Source organism: Scyliorhinus torazame, chromosome 23, assembly GCF_047496885.1.
Source record: "Scyliorhinus torazame isolate Kashiwa2021f chromosome 23, sScyTor2.1, whole genome shotgun sequence".
Lineage (NCBI taxonomy): Eukaryota > Metazoa > Chordata > Chondrichthyes > Carcharhiniformes > Scyliorhinidae > Scyliorhinus > Scyliorhinus torazame.
The window spans coordinates 25432542-25454117 of NC_092729.1; the positions used below are offsets into that span (position 1 = coordinate 25432542).

General features: G+C 45.1%; 1 protein-coding gene across 1 annotated transcript; it reads left to right on the forward strand.

Annotated features, from left to right (window-relative positions):
- Positions 1-4975: 4975 nt before the first annotated feature.
- LOC140399542 (leukocyte immunoglobulin-like receptor subfamily B member 2) lies at positions 4976-21471 on the forward strand. The gene is made up of 4 exons (XM_072489084.1): positions 4976-5048; positions 9715-10011; positions 15240-15350; positions 21056-21471. The coding sequence occupies exons 1-4, from the start codon at positions 4976-4978 to the stop codon at positions 21094-21096; spliced, it is 522 nt and encodes a 173-aa protein (XP_072345185.1). The 3' UTR covers positions 21097-21471.
- The last annotated feature ends 105 nt before the right edge of the window (positions 21472-21576 follow it).

Here is a 21576-nt window from a genome sequence, read left to right on the forward strand (position 1 = left end):
CCTCATGATGCTCCACTTCTCCAGCTTCCACCCTGAACACATTAAAGAAGCTATCCCCTATGGACAAGCGCTCCGTATACACAGGATCTGCTTAGATGAGGAGGAGCGCAACAGACATCTACAGACGTTGAAAGATGCCCTCGTACGAACGGGATATGGCACTCGACTCATCGATCGACAGTTCCAACGTCATACGCTGCAGGAAAGGATGTCCCGAAGTGTGGTTCATTGGCGAGACCATGCAGACGCTGCGACAACGAATGAACGGACATCGTGCAACAATCACCAGGCAGGAATGTTCCCTTCCAGTCGGGGAACACTTCAGCAGTCAAGGGCATTCAGCCTCTGATCTCCGGGTAAGCGTTCTCCAAGGCGGCCTTCAGGACCCGCGACAACGCAGGATCGCCGAGCAGAAACTTATAGCCAAGTTCCGCACACATGAGTGCGGCCTCAACCGGGACCTGGGATTCATGTCACATTACATTCATCCCCCACCATCTGGCCTGCGAAATCCTACCAACTGTCCTGGCTTGAGACAATTCACACCTCTTTAACCTGGGGTTACCCCATCTCTGGATCTGTAAAGATTTAATCACCTGCTAATGCTCGCATTCCAAACATTGTCTGGCATCTTAGAATTTGTCTATATATGTGTTTCTGGAACAGACCTCTTCATTCACCTGAGGAAGGAGCAGCGCTCCGAAAGCTAGTGACATCGAAACAAACCTGTTGGACTTTAACCTGGTGTTGTAAGAACTTTATTTATTAACCCACGCTTCTTAAAAACTGTTTCAACTTCTCTGGCCACCTTCAGAGGATTATGCACTTGTACTCCGAGTTCCCTCTGCTCCTGTACTCACCCCAAAGTCGTCCCATTGAGCCTGTATTGATATTAAGAAGGAGGATGTGCTGGAAATTGTTTAAAGTTTCAGGATTGATAAGTCGCCTGGGCCTAACGGGATATACCCAAGATTAGTACGGAAACTAGGGTGGAGATTATTGCACCAGTGGCGATGATCTTTGTACCCTCACTCTCCATTGGAGTAGTACCGGATGATTGGAGGGAGGCGAATGTGGTTCCCATGTTCAAAAAAGGGAATGGGGAAATCCCAGGGAATTACAGACCAGTCAGTCTTACGTCTGTGGTGACTAAATTACTGGAAAGGATCCAGAGAGAGAAGTTATGATTATTCAGAAAAACATAGTTTGATTAAAGATAGGCAGCATGGCTTTGTGAAGGGAATGTCATGCCTCACAAGCCTCCTTAAATTCTTTGAGGATGTGACGAGACACATTGATGATGATCGGGCCGTGGATGTAGTATATATGGATTTCAGTAAGGTTTTGATCAGGTTCCCCGTGGTAGACTCATTCAGAAAGTAAGGGGGCATGGGATGCAGGGAAATTTGGCTGTCTGGATACAGAATTGGCTGACCGAAAGAAGTCAGCGAGTGGTAGTGGATGGGATGTATTCCCCCTGGAGATCAGTGACAAGTGGTGCACCGCAAGGATCTGTTCTGGGACCTCTGCTCTTTGTGATTTTTTAAAATGACTTGGATGAGGGAGTGGAAGGGTGGGTTAGTAAGTGTACCGATGACACAGAGGTTGGTGGAGTTGTAGATAGTGTCGAGGGCTGTTGCAGGTTACAAAAGGACATTTACAGGATGCAGAGCTGGGCTAAGAAGTGGAAGATGGAGTTCTACCTTTATAAATGAGAAGTGATTCATTTTGGAAGGTCGAATCTTTATGCTGAATACAGGGTTAAAGGCAGAATTCTTGGAAATGTGGAGGAACAGAGGGATCTTGGGGTCCACGTACATAGATCCCTCAAAGTTTTTACCCAGGTTGATAGGGTTGTTAAGACGGCGTGTGTTGCGTTGGCTTTCATTCACAGGGGGATTGCATCATTAGGGATATTTTTAAATTTATTTTTAATTTTTATAAATTTATGGTACCCAATTCATTTTTTCCAATTAAGGGGCAATTTAGCATGTTCAACCCACCTATCTTATACATCTTTGGGTTGTGGGGGCGAAACCCACGCAAACACGGGCAGAATGACCCACACGGACAGTGACCCAGAGCCGGGATAGAACATGGGACCGCGGCGCCGTGAAACTGCAGTGCTATCACTGAGCCACCGTGCTGCCCTATCATTAGAGACATTTATGTGACTCTGGGACAGGCACATGGTCAGCAGTAAATTGAAGCGCTGTAGGTCAGGTTGATCATAGATTAGGATACATGGTCGGCACAACCTTGTGGGCGAAGGGCCTGTCCTGTGCTGTACTGTTCTATCCTCCATATTCTTTGTTCTATATTGTCTCCGCATGTTTTGACTGCCAAAAAGCATTACCTCATATTTCACTGCATTGATAAAAGGGTTGCATTTGTGACTGAAACCCTTTTACCAGCTGTGTGCCACAGGGATCTCTGCTGGGACCATTGCTGGTTTTTTATTTACATAAACGACTTGGATGTGAAAGTAGAAGGTATAATTAGTAAGTTTGCAGTTGACACGGACATTGGAAATATTCTGGATAGTGAGAAGGAAAGTCTTGGTCTACAGAATCATATTGATCAGCTCGTAGTCGGGTACAGCCATAACAGTTGGAATTTACTCTGGACCAGTGTGAGCTGATGATTTTTGCGAAGGCTAATAAGGATAGGATATACCCAATTGTAATACGGTAAGTCCATAGGTAGTATTGAGGAACAGGGGATCTCTGGTTGACAAGTCGATGGCTCCCTGGACGTGGCAGCACAGGTAGATAGAGTAGTGAAGAATACACGCTGAACTTTGCCTTCATTACCTGGAACATTGAATAAAGGAGCAGGGAGTTATAGTTATTGGTACAAATTTAGTACATTGCTTCGACAACAGATGGAATATTGTGTGTAGTTCTGATCGGTACACCATCGGAAGGACGTGGTTACACTGGAGAGGGTGCAGAGGAAATTCACAAGGATGCTGCCTTGGGTAGAACGTTTCAACTATGAAAACAGTCTGGATAGGCTTTATTTGTTTTCTCTGGAACAGAGGAGGATGAGGGAAGGATCTGATAGAGATATTCAGAGGCAGAGATAGGGGGAATCGTGATAATTTTTTCCCAGGGAATCCCAAAGGGGATATGTTTCAGATGAGGAATGAATTGTTCGGAGGGGAGTTGATAATAAACATTATTTCACCCATAGTGTCGTTGGAATATGAGTAAAAGCAAGTTTTCAGAATAATCTGGACAAGCACTGAAATCGCCAAGCTGTAGCTTGTGAACCATGTGCTGGTTTATAACATTAGTATTGAATGATATTTCATGCACTGAGAACCCGGGTTCGAACCAGGCCCCTGTTTCACTGTCTAAGTGGAGTTTGCACATTCTCCCCGTGTTTGCGTGGGTTTCGCCCCCACAACACAAAGATCCAGAGCCGGGATCGAACCTGGGACTGAGGCGCCATGAGATAGCTGGGCTAACACACTGCCCCACCGTGCTGCCCATGTATGTAAGACCTCGTAAGGCCGGCAAATTATCTTCCCTTAAGTCTATAAGTGAGTCCGCTCCGTTTTTCGTGGTCATCATTCGGTGTTAATTGAATTGAAATCTTACTATCTGCTGGGTGGAATTCGAACACTAGTCCGTAGCGCATTACCCTGGGGCTCGAGGTTACTCATCCAGTAACCATACCACTGTGAGAGCTGCTTGGCTGGACGAGAATGCTTGCTTAATTGAAAACAAGGCATCCAAGGCATTTGTTTTTTTCGGTAATTGGTAATTAAATTTAATTCGTGCGCTATTTTAAAGTAAAATTACATATTTAGTCATGTAATTAAAAGCTGCTCGTTTTGATTGGGTGTAAGTTAATTGCGCTTCTGAATTAGGAGTCAGCTGTGTCCCTCTGTACTGAAGCTGGTTAACTGCCCAACTGGATTGATTCAGTTATCAAAATCCTTGTTTCGGGCACGCTGTGAGGCGGAGGGCAGCTTCAGAGTTGCTTTCCTGAACTGTCAGTGCAGCTTGGATAAACCACAGTGTGTTGGGGTTGAGTGAAAACAGTATTGATTCAAACAGGAGAAGATAAAGCTAAAACGTGATAGACGGCGCATTGGTACAGTGGTTGGCACTGCTGCCCCACAGCGCCAGGGGCCCGGGTCCATTTCGGGTCTCGGCTGACTGTCTGTGTGGAATTTGCATTTCCCCCCGTGTCTGCGTGGGTTTCCTCCTAGTGCCCCGATTTCCTCCGACAGTGCAATGATGTGCAGATTAGGTGGATTGGCCATCTTTAATTTCCCTTAGGATCCAAAAGTTTTGGTGGTGTTAGCGGGTGATCGTAATAAGGTGGGACTGTTTCAGAGGGTCGGTGCAGACTCGATGTTCCAAAAGGCCTCCCACTGAACTGTATGGAGTCGAAGATGAAAACTACTGAGTGCGGAGTTCAGGCTCAGTCCGAGCTTCAGAAACGCCGATTCAGAGCTGGTCTGAAGATTCGGGGTAAGATTGGGTTGGGAACTTGTTACCAGATGCGCTGCCTCTAGTTAGTAAAGTCGCATTTGTGAAATGACTGCAGAGTACTCCAGAACAAGAACAGCCGGTGAGGTGGGGGCAGAGGCCAATGAGATTTCCCTATCCAGAAAGTGAGATGCGGTAATGCAGGTCGCTGATTGGTGACTTTCATTTCAGGTGTGAGTTTCTTCCACTTACCTCTATTCTCTTTAGAATAAGATCCCCTGTGTAAGCAGTACTCTGAATTTAATGGAATCTAAGAAGTATTTTAAAGGATCTTGAAAGAGAACTCAGCGTTGTGAAATGATCCTTCTGAAATATGTCGGAAATCAGAGACATTTCTCGTGTTTCTGATCACTGGAACTGTGTCCAACTGCAGCTCCTGATTATCCGCAATGCATGACGGGAGCTGCACATGAACGAACTATTGAGCATCCGTGGTGATGATGACGTTGTAGATATCACTTTTAGCAAGCATGCCGCAACACAAGTCATGGTTGCCCAGGCGGAGAAGCAGTGGCAGACCGTCAGGTGGAGTGGTAGCCGGAGGCAGGTAGTGCACGGGTTACACGCATGTGGTCATCCCCATCTCAGACAACTATATCGTCTTAGATAGTATTGGGATAGGAGGCCTTTCAGGCTAAATAATCAATCGCTGTGTTAGTGGCCGCGCGGGTGCACAGCGGAGGAGAAAAATATTGGGAGATCGTCACTCATCGCGGACTCGATTGTAAAGGAAGCCGGATTGCGTTTCTGTGGCCAGAAACAGGCCCTATAATTGTTTATTTCCTTTTTTGTGCCTTGAGAGCAGTGTGATGTGGGAGGGGATTAGCCAGTGGCCGTGGTGCATGTCCTTACCACTGACATGGGCAGACAAAGGGATGAGATCCTTCAGCAGGAATTTAGGGAGTACTGCAGGTGGAATGAATCGCATTGACATTTGTGATGCTGAAGACCTCCAGAGGAGACCGAGATGGATCATCCACTCGGCACTTCTTGCTGCAGATTGTTGTGAATGTCTCAGCCTTGTCTTTTGCATATCTGTCCCGGGCAGCTTCATCATTAACGACATGGATATTTGCTGCGTTGGGAGTCAAGGGAGAAGATTGCGGGGGCCCATTCAGAGATATTTATGTATTTGCTGACCGCAGGTGAATTGCCAGATGGAGGATCGCTAATGAGGCACCTTCATTCAAAAAGCGCGGCAGTGATATACCACGTATTTACAGGGCTGTACGTTATTGGTACGGAAATATTGTGGTTGGGGGGGGGGGGGGATCCTGTGGCACAGGAGTAATCAACGCTTGGACAGAAAACGATTTTTCAGGGATAGTCAGCGCGGATTGGTGGTGGAACATCCTGTCCAACTAATTTCATTTAGTTGTATGAAAAGGTAAATAAATATATTGTTGAGGGTAGTTGACGTGGTTAACATGAACATAAATGAGTGATTTGAGAAGAACCCACTGGGAAAATTGCCCCAAAGGTTTAAAGCCATTGGATTCAAGCTGGAAAAATGTATTCAATGTTTTGTTGTTAACAGGAGGCAAAGGGTGATGGTAGAGTTGCTTTGGTGATTGGAAACCTGTCACCATCAGTGTACGACAGGGATCGGTGCTGCGACCCTTGATGTGTATATTCAAGAAATTAAGTATATGCCGAAGGTATACAGAATACAGATGACACGGAATTTGGTGGTGATGATAGTGAAGAGGATAGCCATGCGACAGACTGACATTGATCACCTGGAGAGTTTGGCAGAGCAAAGACAGATGCAATTTAATCCTGAGAAGTGTGAGGCGATGCATTTTGGGAGTTCGATTAGGGGTATTATCTGCAAAATGATTGACAGATCCCGAGGGAGTATTGAAGAAAGAAAAGACTTTGCTCTACGAGTCCATGAATACCTGGAGGTGGAGGAACAGGTAAACAGGGTGGTGAAGAAGGCATACGGAATGCTTGCCTTCATTATCTGATGCTTAGGATATAGGAACAGGGAAGCTTTGGTCAAACTTTATACATCAATTGTCATGCCACAGAAGGAATGTTGTGCGCAGTTCTGATCACCACAGCATCGGAAGGAACTTGTTGCACTGGAGGCTGTGCAGAGGAGATTCCCCAGGTTGTTGCCAGCGATGGAACGTTTCAGCTCTGAGGAAAGACTGTGTTTGTTTTCATCGCAGTAGCGGATGCTGAGGGGAGAACTGAGAGATGTGCAAACAATTTAGAGAGATAGATAGGATAGATGGTCCGAATCTTTACCACATTGAAGACGTGTCAAAGCTAAGGGGGTAAAATATTAACGGGAGGAATAAGTGGTGTATGGGGACCTGCAGAAACTTTATTTTATACCCAGAGTGTGGTGGAAATGTCGGATCGCGCTGACAGAGAGGGTGGTGTGCACAGGTACACTTGCAACATTTAAGTAGCATTCGAACTAACACTTAAATCGCAGAGGCATAGTAGGCTGTGCACCAAGAGTTGTTAAATGGAATTAGTACAGATTGGGGCTTGATCGGCATCGACAACGTGGGGCGAATTGCCTGTTTCTGTGTTATGCGACTCGCGACTCGATGATCACTCTGCCAGCGACTTCCCAATTACTTCATCAAAACAGATCATTTATTTATGTAATTTCCAGGAAACGTTGTCTTAATCTTCCTTGCACTGCCAAGGGAAAGGGAGATGTTCAATTTACTAGTCCTAACTTATGTCCCTCATTCCTGGAAGCATTTGAGTCAATGACCTCCAAATCACTTTCCAAGACCTGGCCATCATGTATAGAGTTTCATGCTCAGAATTGGATACAAGATGTTACTATTATTTTATGAAGCTTTTGCATAAGTTCCATGTTGCCATAAGAAACATCGAAAATAGGAGAAGGGGTGGCCATTGAGCCTTCGAGCCTGCTCCGCCATTTATTATAATCATGGTTGATCATCCAACTCAATGGACAAATTCTGCTCCCCCCCCCCCTCCCCACCCCACGCACCCGCATGTTCTCCAATCTCCCTCACCCGAAGTCATATATCTAACTGGTTTTGAAAACATACAATGCTTTGGTCTCAACTGGCTTCCAGTGGTAACGAATTCCACCGACTCGCCACTTCTGAGGGGATAGATTTCTCCTTATCTCTGTACAAATTGTCTACCCGTATCCTCGGACTGTGACCCATCGTTCTGGACACCCCCACCATCGGGAACATCCTTCCTGCAATCACCCTGTCTCGCCCTATTGGAATGTTATAGGTTTCCAGGAGATCCCCCTCGTTCTTCAGAACTCCAGCGAATGAAATCCAACCGATGCAGTCTGTTCTCATTCGTAAGTCTCGCCATCCAATGAATCAGTCTGGTAAGCTTTCGATGTACTCCCTCGAGAGCAAAGACTCTGTTCTCAGATAAGGAGACAAAAACTGCAAATAATATTCCAGTTGCTAATTCAGCAAGTCCCTGTACAATTGCAGCCAGACACCCCTGATCCTGTACCCGAATCCTCCTGCAAGAATATAATTTCCCTTCTTTACCACGTGCTGTATCTTCCTGCTGGTCTTGAGTGACTGGTGTGCAAGGGCACTCGGGTCTCATTGTACATTACCCTCTCCTAATTTATGAACATTCATATAACAGTATCCCCTCTTGTTTTTCTGAACAAAGTGGATGCAAATGCGTTCATCAAAATGATGCTGCACCTACCATTAATTTGCTCACTTATTCAATTGTCCAAATCACAGCGGAGGATCTCTGCAACCTGCAGGAAGTTCACCCTCCCACTGAACTTGGTGTCATCTGCAAATTTGGCGATATTATTTGTTCGATTTCATTTGTCCCTTTTCTGTGTAATGAACATATCTTGATTGAGTGATTTATTGTCACATGTACCAAAGTACAGTGAAACTAGTTTTCTGCGACCAAGAGAACGTACACAGTACATAGTAGACAAAAAGTATAATCAACTAAGTACATCCACATGTAGTACATCGACAAATAATGATTGGTAAAAGTACGGAACAAGGGCCAAACAAAGCAAACACATGAGCAAGTGCAGCATAGGGCGTCGTGAATAGTGTTCTTACAGGGAACAGATCAGTTCGAGGGAGAGTTGTTGAGGAGTTTAGTAGCTGTGGGGAAGAAGCTGCACGTATATCTGGATGTGCGGGTATTCAGACTTCTGTATCCTGCCTGGTGAAAGGGTCTGGATGAAGGCAATGGCTGGGTGGGAGGGGTCTCGGATAATGCTGTCTGAATTCATGAGGCAGCGGGAGGTGTAGACAGAATCAATGTGGGGGTGGCAAGCTTGTGTGATGCGTTGGGCTGATTTCACCATACTCTGCAGTTTCTTGCGATCTTGGGCCGAACAGTTGCCATACCAAGCTGTTATGCAACCGGATAGGATGCTTTCTATGGCACATTTGCAGAAGTTTGTGAGATTTGAGGGAGACATGACGACTTTTTTTAGCCTCGGCAGGAACAAGATATGAATTGGGCTTTCTTGACTTTTGCGTCAAAGTGAAGGAACCTGGACAGACTGCTGGTGATGGTGATGGCCAGGTATTGAAGCTGCCGACCGTATTCACTTCGGAGCTATTGATGTGGCAAATTGTACTGCACTGTACTTTGGTGCATGCCTTCAGTACAAGTACAAGTCTGTAGGAATATCCGCAGGTCCTCTAACCTCTACAGTGTCCAATTCCTTTTGCCGTTTCTTGAGATCACGACTGCTGTTTTGAATTAGCTGAGGACCGGCACACACCATCCGAAAGAACAACCGAGACCCACACTCCGACACTACCCCAGTAACCCCACCTAACCTCTCGGACATTAAGGGCAGTTTGTCACTGCCATTCCATCTAACCTGCATATATTTGTATTGTGCACCCGGGGGAAACCCATGCAGACACGGGTGGAATGTGCAAACTACACAGTGACAATCGCCCAAGGCCGACATTGAACCTGGGTCCCAGATGCTGTGAGACACCGGTGATAACCAGTGTGCCACCGTGCCCCAAATCAAAACGCTGGGACTCTGGAGCACAACCCATTGACAGTACTACGGCCCCACTGCCTCCCTGACTGATCAGTCCTTCACATTCTATAGCATCCTGTTATCTCTGTCTCCTTTTCAATTAGGTAATTCGACTAAAGTTCTGAATATTAATAACCTGATTCAGTGTTGAATATGTAATGACCGTCACTATTTCTTTCTGTCCAACTGCAGGTCTGAATAAACCACGTTTCTCAGTGGATTCCTATGTTATTGCTGACGGTGAAAGTGTCACGTTTAACTGCTCCAGCTCCCAGGACAGTCCTGGGATTGCATTTTACTTATACAGACAAGGACAATCGAATTCTGTCAACGTTAAATCTCCTGCTGCAGGAATGCATTCTGTCACCTTCACCATCAATAAAATCGATCACTCCAAAATAGGATATTATACCTGTCGGTATGAAGCGGAGGTGAACAGAACCCGGCTATGCTCGACCCCCAGTGACCCTTTGAGCATCAGTGTAAGAGGTGAGTGATATGCACAGTCAATATATCCACCTGATTATGGATAATGTGTTCCTGTTTTAATTCAGACATGAGATGTTATCTCGTTAAACTAACCGGTGCACTTCGCAATTCAAGCTGACATGAAAATAGGAACACAGTGCTCTGTTGTTAAATCTTGGCACAGACTACACCGAGAATCAAATGTGTACATGATCTAATATCTGGCAGCAATAAATCATCTGCCTCCTGGTTGGCACAGGTTAGCTGTGTCATGGGGAAGTCCACGCTTCAAAGCCAAAAATCAAGATATTTCCAAATGTAAACTGAGAGTTCTGCTGCATAATACCAGCAGATGCATTGAGACAAGATCCACATCCCAGCACCTTGCCAACTCCATTCCTGATTGGCTGCCGTTGAAGGATCATTTTTACGGAGCACCATTCTGAGGGCGGAGGATAGACAGACTGGGGTAAATTATCCAAATTGGAGAAAGACGGAAATACTGTTTGTAATGTGCCACAAGTTTAGAAATGGTTACAATTCGTACATGGAGAGCGGAGCATGTTGTTAGAGACATTCCTTTTGATTTCCCTTTGCCCCATTTATTTTATGTAATTTTCTTTGTTCCGTGGACTCATAATGTTTTATTTATTTTCTATAAATTTAGAGTACCAAATTCATTTTTTCCAATTAAGGAGCAATTTAGCGTGGCCAATCCAACTACTCTGCACAGCTTTGGGTTGTGGGGGCGAAACCCACGCACATACAGGAACAATGTGCAAACTCCACACAGACAGTGACCCAGAGCTGGGATCGAACCTGGGACCACAGCGCTGTGAGGCTGCGTGCTACTCACTGCGCTACCGTGCTGCCCCCGTGGACCATGATGTATAGAATCAGTGGACTCAAGCTGAAGCAACCTGATCGTCAGGCCTGTTTGACACAGCTTTTGTATTTTGGAGATGGAAATAGAAACTCCTCGGTGGTGGGTAAATCTATTGGTTTTAAACAAAAGGGCAACTTAGCGTGGCAAATCCACGGACCCTGCACATTTTTGGCCTTTCGTATTAAGACTCCCACAAACACGGGGCAAATGAGCGAACTCCTCACGGAGACTGACCCGGGGTATCTCTGGAACCAAGGTCCTTGGCGCTACTATTGCGCTACATGTGTCCCGGGCGCCGGGTGAATATTAAGATCTGCATTGGTGGAAGTTGGTTCGATTGGTCTGTTGGCAACCTATGGGTTGTCCAGCGACAGTCTTCTCTCTGACAAGAGTCACTGATTAGTTCTAGCGGAATGTTTCTGAGAGAGCTGAACAAAAGTGCTGTAAACACTGGTGGGAAACGTTTCAGTGAAAATTAAATCCGTGCCAAAGGAAGTCGACACCATTTCGAAAGCGCATTGCTAAAGACCCTTCATCATTTTGATTTATGTGTCCGGTATGGTAATAAACACAGCCTAATCTTTCAGAACCATAATCTGCCCTGGTTTATAGAAATATGTAAAACTCAGATGCAAGATGGCTCCTTTAGAATTCATTGATGGTACGTTTCAATATTAAATTTTCCCATATTCCTGACAAGGACCAGATTATGGTGGATAGATTCTCAATTATTTACAGTTGGTAAGTGGCAGATAGAAGAATTCCGGCAACACAAGTAGAGGGAAAGGATAGATAAATGGATGTGCGCTTTGTTTTTTGCGTTACCTTGCTTGGTTTGAAACGTCCTTCAAATAAAGTTTCATTCCTTCAGGTGGGATGGGGGACGGGACGGGGAAAGTTATGTTAGATTCTGTCCTTTTCAGTTCCTTATGCTACCATTTATTTTATTATTTTGTTCCGTGGACCCATAATTAAAATGTGCCTGAAGAAAAGCCTGTTCATCATGCCAGTGCTTACCACGTTTTCTACTTCGGAGAGACACCGAGACTATCATAAGAACCAACTTGGGAGGACGTCATTTCGTGTGGCTGCCCGTCAGTCTGTGGGCTGGCGAGTAATACGGTTCTGCCTGGCAACAGTCAGTGACTGGTTCATGTGCGATTCTTCTGAGAAGCTAGGCAGAAGATTCGACCTTGAAAGGGGGGGGAGCTCTTTTTCTCTCGCTCCTTGCTGAATTAGAAAAACTAGTCTGTTGTTCAAAAACCAGTGAGCACCTGACATATCATTACTCCTAATTTAAAATGATGTTGATTCAAAAAGAAAGTAGACAACATTCGCCGAAAATATCCTTTCAAGCCCAGAAGGAACAAGTATCAAAACGAAATCTTGAACTCTTGAAAGACGTGAACTGAAAGCAGGCGCAATGCTTTAGAGATCCTTTCACGATGTTATTTTATTTTACTGTGTTCTCACTCCACAACTCTTTTCCTCAACGTTGTCTGCCGCCGTGAGTGTGTGTCTGAGTGTGACTACGTGTGTGTGTCTGTGTGTGAGCCCGTGTATGTCTGTGTGTGTCTGTGTCTGAGTGAGTGAGTGTGTCTCAGTGTGTGGTAGGGGGGGCTATTTGGAAAGTGGGGGCTGAGTTGAGAAAAGTGGCAGTTATATTTTTGTCATTGTACTTACAGTACTGTTAAAATACATTGTTGGTATTAAACTTATAAACCTGATGACTTCAATGTATTGGGCTAAGTCAAGGTCGTCAGGTGTTTTGAAAGTACACTTAATTTCCCTCCTGTCACGTCACTCGGTCACGTGGGTTGGCATGGACAGCGCAGGCGCCCAGTGGAGTTTGAGAATGTTAACAGGTGATTGAATGGAATTGCTCAGTATCATGAAGGATTCTTTTAGGATAAGTATACACCGCAGGGCAAGAGTTATAGCTGGGGGAAGGGCAATTATGATGCCATTAGACGTGACTTGGGGGGGGGGGGATAAGGTGGAGAAGTAGACTGCAAGTGTTGGGCACACTGGATAAGTGGGGCTTGTTCAAGGATCAACTACTGCGTGTTCTTGATAAGTATGTGCCGGTCAGTCAGGGAGGAAGGCGTCGAGCGAGGGAACGGTGGTTTACACAAGGAATTGGAATCTCTTGTTAAGAAGAAGAAGGAGGCCTATGTGAAGATGAGGTGTGAAATTTCGGTTGGGGCGATGGATAGTTACAAGGTAGCGAGGAAGGATCTAAAGAGAGAGCTAAGACGAACAAGGAGGGGACATGAGAAGTATTTGGCAGGAAGGATCAAGGAAAACCCAAAAGCTTTCTATAGGTATGTCAGGAATAAGCGAATGACGAGGGAAAGAGTAGGACCAGTCAAGGACAGGGATGGGAAATTGTGTGTGGAGTCTGAAGAGATAGGCGAGATACTAAATGAATATTTTTCGTCAGTATTCCCTCAGGAAAAATATAATGTTGTGGAGGAGAATGCTGAGCCCCAGGCTAATAGAATAGATGGCATTGAGGTACGTAGGGAAGAGGTGTTGGCAATTCTGGACAGGCTGAAAATAGATAAGTCCCCGGGACCTGATGGGATTTATCCTAGGATTCTCTGGGAGGCCAGGGAAGAGATTGCTGGACCTTTGGCTTTGATTTTTATGTCATCATTGGCTACAGGAATAGTGCCAGTGGACTGGACGACAGCAAATGTGGTCCCTTTGTTCAAAAAGGGGAGCAGAGACAACCCCGGCAACTATAGGCCGGTGAGCCTCACTTCTGTAGTGGGTAAAGTCTTGGAGGGGATTATAAGAGACAAGATTTATAATCATCTAGATAGGAATAATATGATCAGGGATAGTCAGCATGGCTTTGTGAAGGGTAGGTCATGCCTCACAAACCTTATTGAGTTCTTTGAGAAGGTGACTGAACAGGTAGATGAGGGTAGAGCAGTTGATGTGTTGTATATGGATTTCAGCAAAGCGTTTGATAAGGTTCCCCACGGTAGGCTATTGCAGAAAATACGGAGGCTGGGGATTGAGGGTGATTTAGAGATGTGGATGAGAAATTGGCTAGCTGAAAGAAGACAGGGGGTGGTGGTTGATGGGAAATGTTCAGAATGGAGTACAGTCACAAGTGGAGTACCACAAGGATCTGTTCTGGGGCCATTGCTGTTTGTCATTTTTATCAATGACCTAGAGGAAGGCGCAGAAGGGTGGGTGAGTAAATTTGCAGACGATACTAAAGTCGGTGGTGTTGTCGATAGTGTGGAAGGATGTAGCAGGTTACAGAGGGATATAGATAAGCTGCAGAGCTGGGCTGAGAGGTGGCAAATGGAGTTTAATGTAGAGAAGTGTGAGGTGATTCACTTTGGAAGGAATAACAGGAATGCGGAATATTTGGCTAATGGTAAAGTTCTTGAAAGTGTGGATGAGCAGAGGGATCTAGGTGTCCATGTACATAGATCCCTGAAAGTTGCCACCCAGGTTGATAGGGTTGTGAAGAAGGCCTATGGAGTGTTGGCCTTTATTGGTATAGGGATTGAGTTCCGGAGTCGGGAGGTCATGTTGCAGCTGTACAGAACTCTGATACGGCCGCATTTGGAGTATTGCGTACAGTTCTGGTCACCGCATTATAGGAAGGACGTGGAGGCTTTGGAGCGGGTGCAGAGGAGATTTACCAGAATGTTGCCTGGTATGGAGGGAAAATCTTATGAGGAAAGGCTGATGGACTTGAGGTTGTTTTAGTTGGAGAGAAGAAGGTTAAGAGGAGACTTAATAGAGGCATACAAAATGATCAGGGGGTTGGATAGGGTGGACAGTGAGAGCCTTCTCCCGCGGATGGAAATGGCTGGCACGAGGGGACATAACTTTAAACTGAGGGATAATAGATATAGGACAGAGGTCAGAGGTAGGTTCTTTACGCAAAGAGTAGTGAGGCCGTGGAATGCCCTACCTGCTACAGTAGTGAACTCGCCAACATTGAGGGCATTTAAAAGTTTATTGGATAAACATATGGATGATAATGGCATAGTGTAGGTTAGATGGCTTTTGTTTCGGTGCAACATAGTGGGCCGAAGGGCCTGTACTGCGCTGTATTGTTCTATGTTCTATGTTCTATGTTTATTGGATAGGTAAGGAATGCATCAATTTCCTGGGACAAGCGGTGGCGCAGTGGCGTGTTCACTCGACTAGTAATCGAGAAACACATGACAATTTTCTGGAGTCATGGATTCCAATCATGCGACGAGAGCTGTTAGAAATTCAGTTCAACTAAAATCTAAAATATTTAATGGAAATGTTAAAACACATCCCGTTCACTACTGGCCTATGACGCACTAAAATGGTCATTCATTTTCTCCTCATAATCTTTTAGTTTCCAGTTCAATCCCAATCCGTTTCAGTCTCGCTGCATTGATCGTGTTAGGGATCGTGATTATTCTGGGACTAGAGTTTATTCCGATCAAGAGAAAGCCAGTTCCTGCAGGTATGTTTGAAAACCTACCGGATAGATTGATCAATTCATGTTGGATATAATAGTAACATACCAATGCAAACTGCTACTCACAGAGTAAGTATTAAGTCTTCGTTATTGAATGCTGTCAATTTAAATAAGGCCGTATAGAGTCTGAAACAATCAGACAATATGTTCTCAGTCATTGTCAAAAAAGAGATGTGAAATACATATATTTGTTAAAGTATATGTACACTGAATGTACATATATAATTATAGTTCTTTGTTTACATGCATATACTTTCTTGTTATTGAGAAAACCAGTTGAAATTGCTACTCGTGACAGATATCTGAACATTTACACATCAGTCACATTTCCACTAAGTAGATATGTACGTAGTTCCCTTTAACATTTAACCACAATACCATCTGAAATTCGGCAGCTGCTGGATTTACATTTATTCAAAACACACTGTTGAACTCGGGATGAACATCTCACCTAAACCAGGAATATCAAGATGGTGAGGTTAACTGAAATGATCACTATGTCTCAAATACAAAGAATTACATCAAATTCAGCCAGCAACATGTAGCGATGGAATTCAACCGTGAATGGAAAAAGATAGTTATTGAATTATATTGAATTATCCAGCAGAGGGCAGTAGAGCGGAGCTGCTGATTGGCTGTTGCGGGGGTAATTTGCATACTTCCGTGTGCTCACCCTTACTTGAAGGTAGTTTGTGGAGGAGTTGTTGTCAAGTGACACTTAAACCCGGAACACTTCTTCAGTGTTTCCGTCCCTACCCCCTCCTCTAACCAAAAACAAAACAACCGCTGTAAAGAACACGAGGAAGGCTCGAGGGCAGGTAGAAGTCGAAAGAAGTTGAACCGTGACGTCACAGCCTGCAGGTAAGGGACTGGCTGGTGACTGGTAAGTAGCTTTTCTTTTATTTTCCCTCAGGTGTTATCTTGTGGGGCGCAGAGGTTGCCGAGTGAGTGCTTGCTGAGAAGGGGAGTGAATAACAGGTAAGCTCTTTCTTTCTTTTTCTTTTTTTTATCTAGAGGGGATGGCAGGGAACGTAGTGCAATGTTCCTTCTGCAGAATGTTTGAGGTGAGGGACGCCGTCAGTGCCCCTGCTGATTTCATCTGTGGGAAGTGCACCCGTATCCAGCTCCTCAGAAACCGCGTTAGGGAACTGGAGCTGGAGCTGGATGAACTTCGGATCATTCGGGAGGCAGAGGTGGTCATAGATAGAAGCTTCAGGGATGTAGTTACTCCGAAAAATAAAGATAGATGGGTGACGGTGAAAGGGGCTGGGAGGAAGCAGTCAGTCTAGGGATCTCCTGTGCTCGTTCCCCTTAGTAACAAGTATATCGCTTTGGATACTGTTGGGGGTCGACGACTTACCAGGGGTAAGCCATGGGGTACAATTCTCTGGCTCAGAATCTGTCCCTGTTGCTCAGAAGGGAAGGGGGAGAGGAGTAGAGCATTAGTCATTGGAGACTCCATAGTTAGGGGGATTGATAGGAGATTCTGTGGGAACGAGAGAGACTCGCGGTTGGTGTGTTGCCTCCCAGGTGCCAGAGTGCGTGATGTCACGGATCGTGCATTCGGGATCCTTAAGGGGGAGGGGGAGCAGCCCCAAGTCGTGGTCCACATAGGTACCAACGGCATAGGTAGGAAAAGGGATAGGGATGTAAGGCAGGAATTCAGGGCGCTAGGGTGGAAACTTAGATCTAGGACAAACAGAGTTATTATCTCTGGGTTGTTACCCGTGCCACGTGATAGCGAGACGAGGAACAGGGAGAGAGAGGAGTTCAACGTGTGGCTACAGGGATGGTGCAGGAGGAAGTGTTTCAGGCTTCTGGATAATTGGGGCTGATTCTGGGGTCGGTGGGATCTCTACAAAAGGGATGGTCAACGCCTGGATCAGAGGGATACCAATATCCTGGGGGGAGGGGCGGATTTGCTAATGCTCTTCGGGAGGGTTTAAACTAGTTCAGCAAAGGCTTGGGAACCTGAATTGTAGCTCCAGTATATAGGAGGTAGAGAGTAGTGAGGTCATGAGTAAGGTTTCAAAGTTCCAGGTGTGTACCGGCAGGCAGGAATGTGGTTTAAAGTGTGTCTTCTTCAATGCCTGGAGCATCCGGAATTAGGTGGGTGAACCTGCGGCATGGGTTGGTACCTGGGATTTTGATAATGTGGCCATTTCGGAGACATGGATAGAGCAGGGACAGGAATGGCTGTTGCAGTTGCCGGGGTTTAGATATTTCATTAAGCTCAGGGAAGGTGGTAAAAGAGGGGGAGGGTTGACATTATTAGTCAAGGACAGTATTACGGTGGCAGAATGGAACTTTGATGATGACTCGTCCACTGAGGTAGTATGGGCTGAGGTTAGAAACGGGAAAGGAGAGGTCACTCTGTTAGGGGTTTTCTATAGGCCTCCGAAAAGTTCCAGAAATGTAGAGGAAAGGATTGCAAAGATGATTCTGGATAGGAGCGAAAGCAACAGGGTAGTTGTTATGGGGAACTTTAACTTTCCAAATATTGAATGGAAACGTCATAGTTCGAGTACTTTTGTTGTGTCTGTTTTTGTCCAATGTGTGCAGGAGTGTTTCCTGACACAGTATGTAGAGAGACCAAAGAGAGGCGAGGCAATATAGGATTTGGAAAAACTGTTTAGCACAGGGCTAAATCGCTGGCTTTGAAAGCAGACCAAGGCAGGCCAGCAGCACGGTTCGATTCACGTAACAGCCTCCCCGAACAGGCGCCGGAATGTGGCGACTAGGTGCTTTTCACAGTAACTTCACTGGGGCTGTTTAGCACAGGTCTAAATAGACCAAGGCAAGCCAGCAGCACGGTTCAATTGCCGTACGAGCCTCCCCGAACAGGCGCCGGAATGTGGCGACTAGGGGCTTTCCACAGTAACTTCATTTGAAGCCTGCTTGTGACAATAAGCGATTTTCATTTCATTTCATTCATTTCATTTTAATTTGGTACTGGGTAATGAACCAGGACAGATTTTAGATTTGGAGGTAGGTGAGCACTTTGGTAATAGTGACCACAATTCCATTACGTTTACTTTAGAGATGGAAAGGGATAGGTATATACCGCAGGGCAAGATTTATATCTGGGGGAAAGGCAATTCTGATGCGATGAGGCAAGACCTAGGATGCATCGGATGGAGAGGAAAACTGCAGGGGATGGACACAATGGAAATGTGGAGCTTGTTCAAGGAACAGCTACTGCGTGTCCTTGATAAGTATGTACCTGTCAAGCAGAGAGGAAGTAGTCGAGCAAGGGAACCGTGGTTTACGAAAGCAGTCGAAACACTTGTCAAGAGGAAGACGGAGGCTTATGTAAAGATGAGACATTAAGGTTCAGTTAGGGCGCTCGAGAGTTACAAGATAGCTGGGAAGGACCTAAAGAGAGAGCTAAGAAGAGCCAGGAGGTGACATGAGAAGTCTTTGGCAGGTAGGGTCAAGAATAACCCTAAAGCTTTCTATAGATATGTCAGGAATAAACGAATGACTAGGGTAAGAGCAGGGCCAGTCAAGGACAGTAGTGGCAAGTTGTGCTTGGAGTCCGAGGAGATAGGAGAGGTGCTAAATGAATATTTTTCGTCAGTATTCACACAGGCAAAAGACAATGTTGTCGAGGAGAATACCGAGATTCAGGCAACTGGACTAGAAGGGCTTGAGGTTCATAAGGAGTAGGTGTTAGCAATTTTGGAATGTGTGAAAATAGATACGTCCCCTGGGCCGGACGAGATTTAGCCTCGGATTCTCTCCGAAGCTAGGGAGGAAATTGCTGAGCCTTTGGCTTTGATCTTGAAGTCATCTTTGTCTACATGAATAGTGCCAGAAGACTGGAGGATAGCAAATGTTGTCCCGTTGTTCAAGAAGGGGAGTAGAGACAACCCCGGTAACTATAGACCAGTGAGACTTACTTCTGTTGTGGGCAACATATTGGAACTTTATAAGAGATGGGATGTATAATCATCTGGAAAGGAATAATTTGAGTAGAGATAGTCAACACAGTTTTGTGAAGGGTAGGTCGTGCCTCACAAACGTTATTGAGTTCTTTGAGAAGGTGACCATCAGGTGGATGAGGGTAAAGCAGTTGATGTGGTGTATGTGGATTTCAGTAAAGCGTTTGATAAGGTTCCCTACAGTAGGCGACTGCAGAAAATACGGAGGCATGGGATTCAGGGCGATTTAGCAGTTTGGATCAGAAATTGGCTCGCTGGAAAAAGACAAAGGTGGTGGTTGATGGGAAATGTTCAGACTTGAGTCCAGTTACTAGTGGTGTACCACAAGGATCTGTTTTGGGGCCACTGCTGTTTGTCATTTTTATAAATGATCTGGAGGAGGGCGTAGAAGGATGGGTGAGTAAATTTGCAGATGATAACTAAAGTCGGTGGAGTTGTGGACAGTGCGGAAGGATGTTACACGTTACAGAGGGACTGAGATGAGCTGCAGCGCTGGGCTGAGAGGTGGCAAATGGAGTTTAATGCAGAAAAGTGTGAGGTGATTCATTTTGGAAGGATTAACAGGAAGACAGAGTACTGGGCTAATGGTAAGATTCTTGGCAGTGTGGATGAGCAGAGAGATCTCGGTGTCCTTGTACATAGATCCCTGAAAGTTGCCACCCAGGTTGAGAGGGTTGTTAAGAAGGCTTACGGTGTGTTAGCTTTTATTGGTAGAGGGATTGAGTTTCGGAGACATGAGGTCATGTTGCAGCTGTAGAAAACTCTGGTGCGGCCGGATTTGGAGTATTGCATACAATTCTGGTCGCCGCATTATAAGAACGATGTGGAAGCATTGGAAAGGGTCAGAGGAGATTTATCAGAATGTTGCCTGGTCTGGAGGAAAGATCTATGAGGAAAGGCTGAGGGACTTGAGGCTGTTTTCGTTAGAGAGAAGAATGTTAAGAGGTGACTTAATTGAGGCACACTAGATGTTCAGAGGATTGGATAGGGTGGACAGTGAGTCTTTTTCCTCGGATTGTGATGTCTAGCACGAGGTGACATAGCTTTAAATTGAGGGGAGATAGATATAAGACAGATGTCAGAGGTATGTTCTTTACTCAGAGAGTAGTAAGGGTGTGGAATGCCCTGTCTGCAACAGTAGTGGACTCGCCAACACTAAGGGCATTCAAATGGTGACTGGATAGTCATCGGGACGATAATGGATTAGTGTCGATGGGCTTTAGAGTGATTTCACAGGTCGGTGCAACATCGAGGGCCGAAGGGCCTGTATTGCGCTGTAATGTTCAATGTTCCATGTTCTATAAAGTGAAGGAGGGGTATCAATTTTACGCACGAGAGTTTCCACATAAATTCAGAGGCAGGTAAGTTGATTGTAGAAATTTCTTGCTGTGGTCTATAATTGTTTAGTTGGTTAGTTAATATATGTTGCTTCCAGATGCAGTAAAATTACGATATTGACAGGGATGAAATTGTAGAATGTACTCTCAAAACGCGCTCTCGAGGCGACAACCGAGACGACGGCAGTCATATTATAATTAAAAAGGAACTGAACAGGTGAGAAATTGCCACAGCTAATCGTCACACAGGGTTCTTGCTGAAAGACATGGAAGCAGACGATTGTTTTTCACAATGGCGGCATTGCGCATCGGGAAGATTGTTGACCATTAATGTGTGCCTGTATAGGTTATTACGACGGGATGATATCAGAGATGTATTACTCACGATTATTCACCTTGTATTTGACAGGTGACGATGCTGATGCAGTTTATTGTGAAACAACAATGTGAAGCGACAATGAAGAGATCACAATGTGAAAAAACTCTATTAAATATGTCACACAAGTCTGGGACTTTTAACCATAGTTAAGTTTGTTATTGCTCAAAAATGCAGCAAAGGATGTAATTCAGGTTCGCCAATTACCAGTACGATGTCTCTGACTGATATATCTCCGCATGTGTGTTTACGTTTCAATGGGTCAGTGTGGGCGAAAATGTGTGCGTTTATTTGTGTATATGTGTGCAACTTTATGTGCATACGAACGAATTTAAATATAATATAATTATAACGGAATTACATATATGAGGTAAACAATTAATTTCCAATAGAAAATGTTGAAATGAAAAAATAAATATACAAATAAACAACATACATTTTTTTTTAAATTCAGTTCAATGTATTTTTGTTTTAGATCTTTTGTCCTGAAACACATTTAACCACTTCAGCAGACTGCTGAAGCTGATCCCTGGGGATATTTTCCATCATGGCAC

What these genes read in the sequence shown, in the direction of transcription:
- LOC140399542 (XM_072489084.1), top strand. Translation starts at nt 4,976, where the DNA reads ATGCCGCAACACAAGTCATGGTTGCCCAGGCGGAGAAGCAGTGGCAGA. An exon ending in TTTGAGCATCAGTGTAAGAG is followed by an intron (nt 10,012 to 15,239) that starts GTGAGTGATATG and finishes ATAATCTTTTAG; the next exon opens with TTTCCAGTTCAATCCCAATC. An exon ending in GAGAAAGCCAGTTCCTGCAG is followed by an intron (nt 15,351 to 21,055) that starts GTATGTTTGAAA and finishes TGTATTTGACAG; the next exon opens with GTGACGATGCTGATGCAGTT.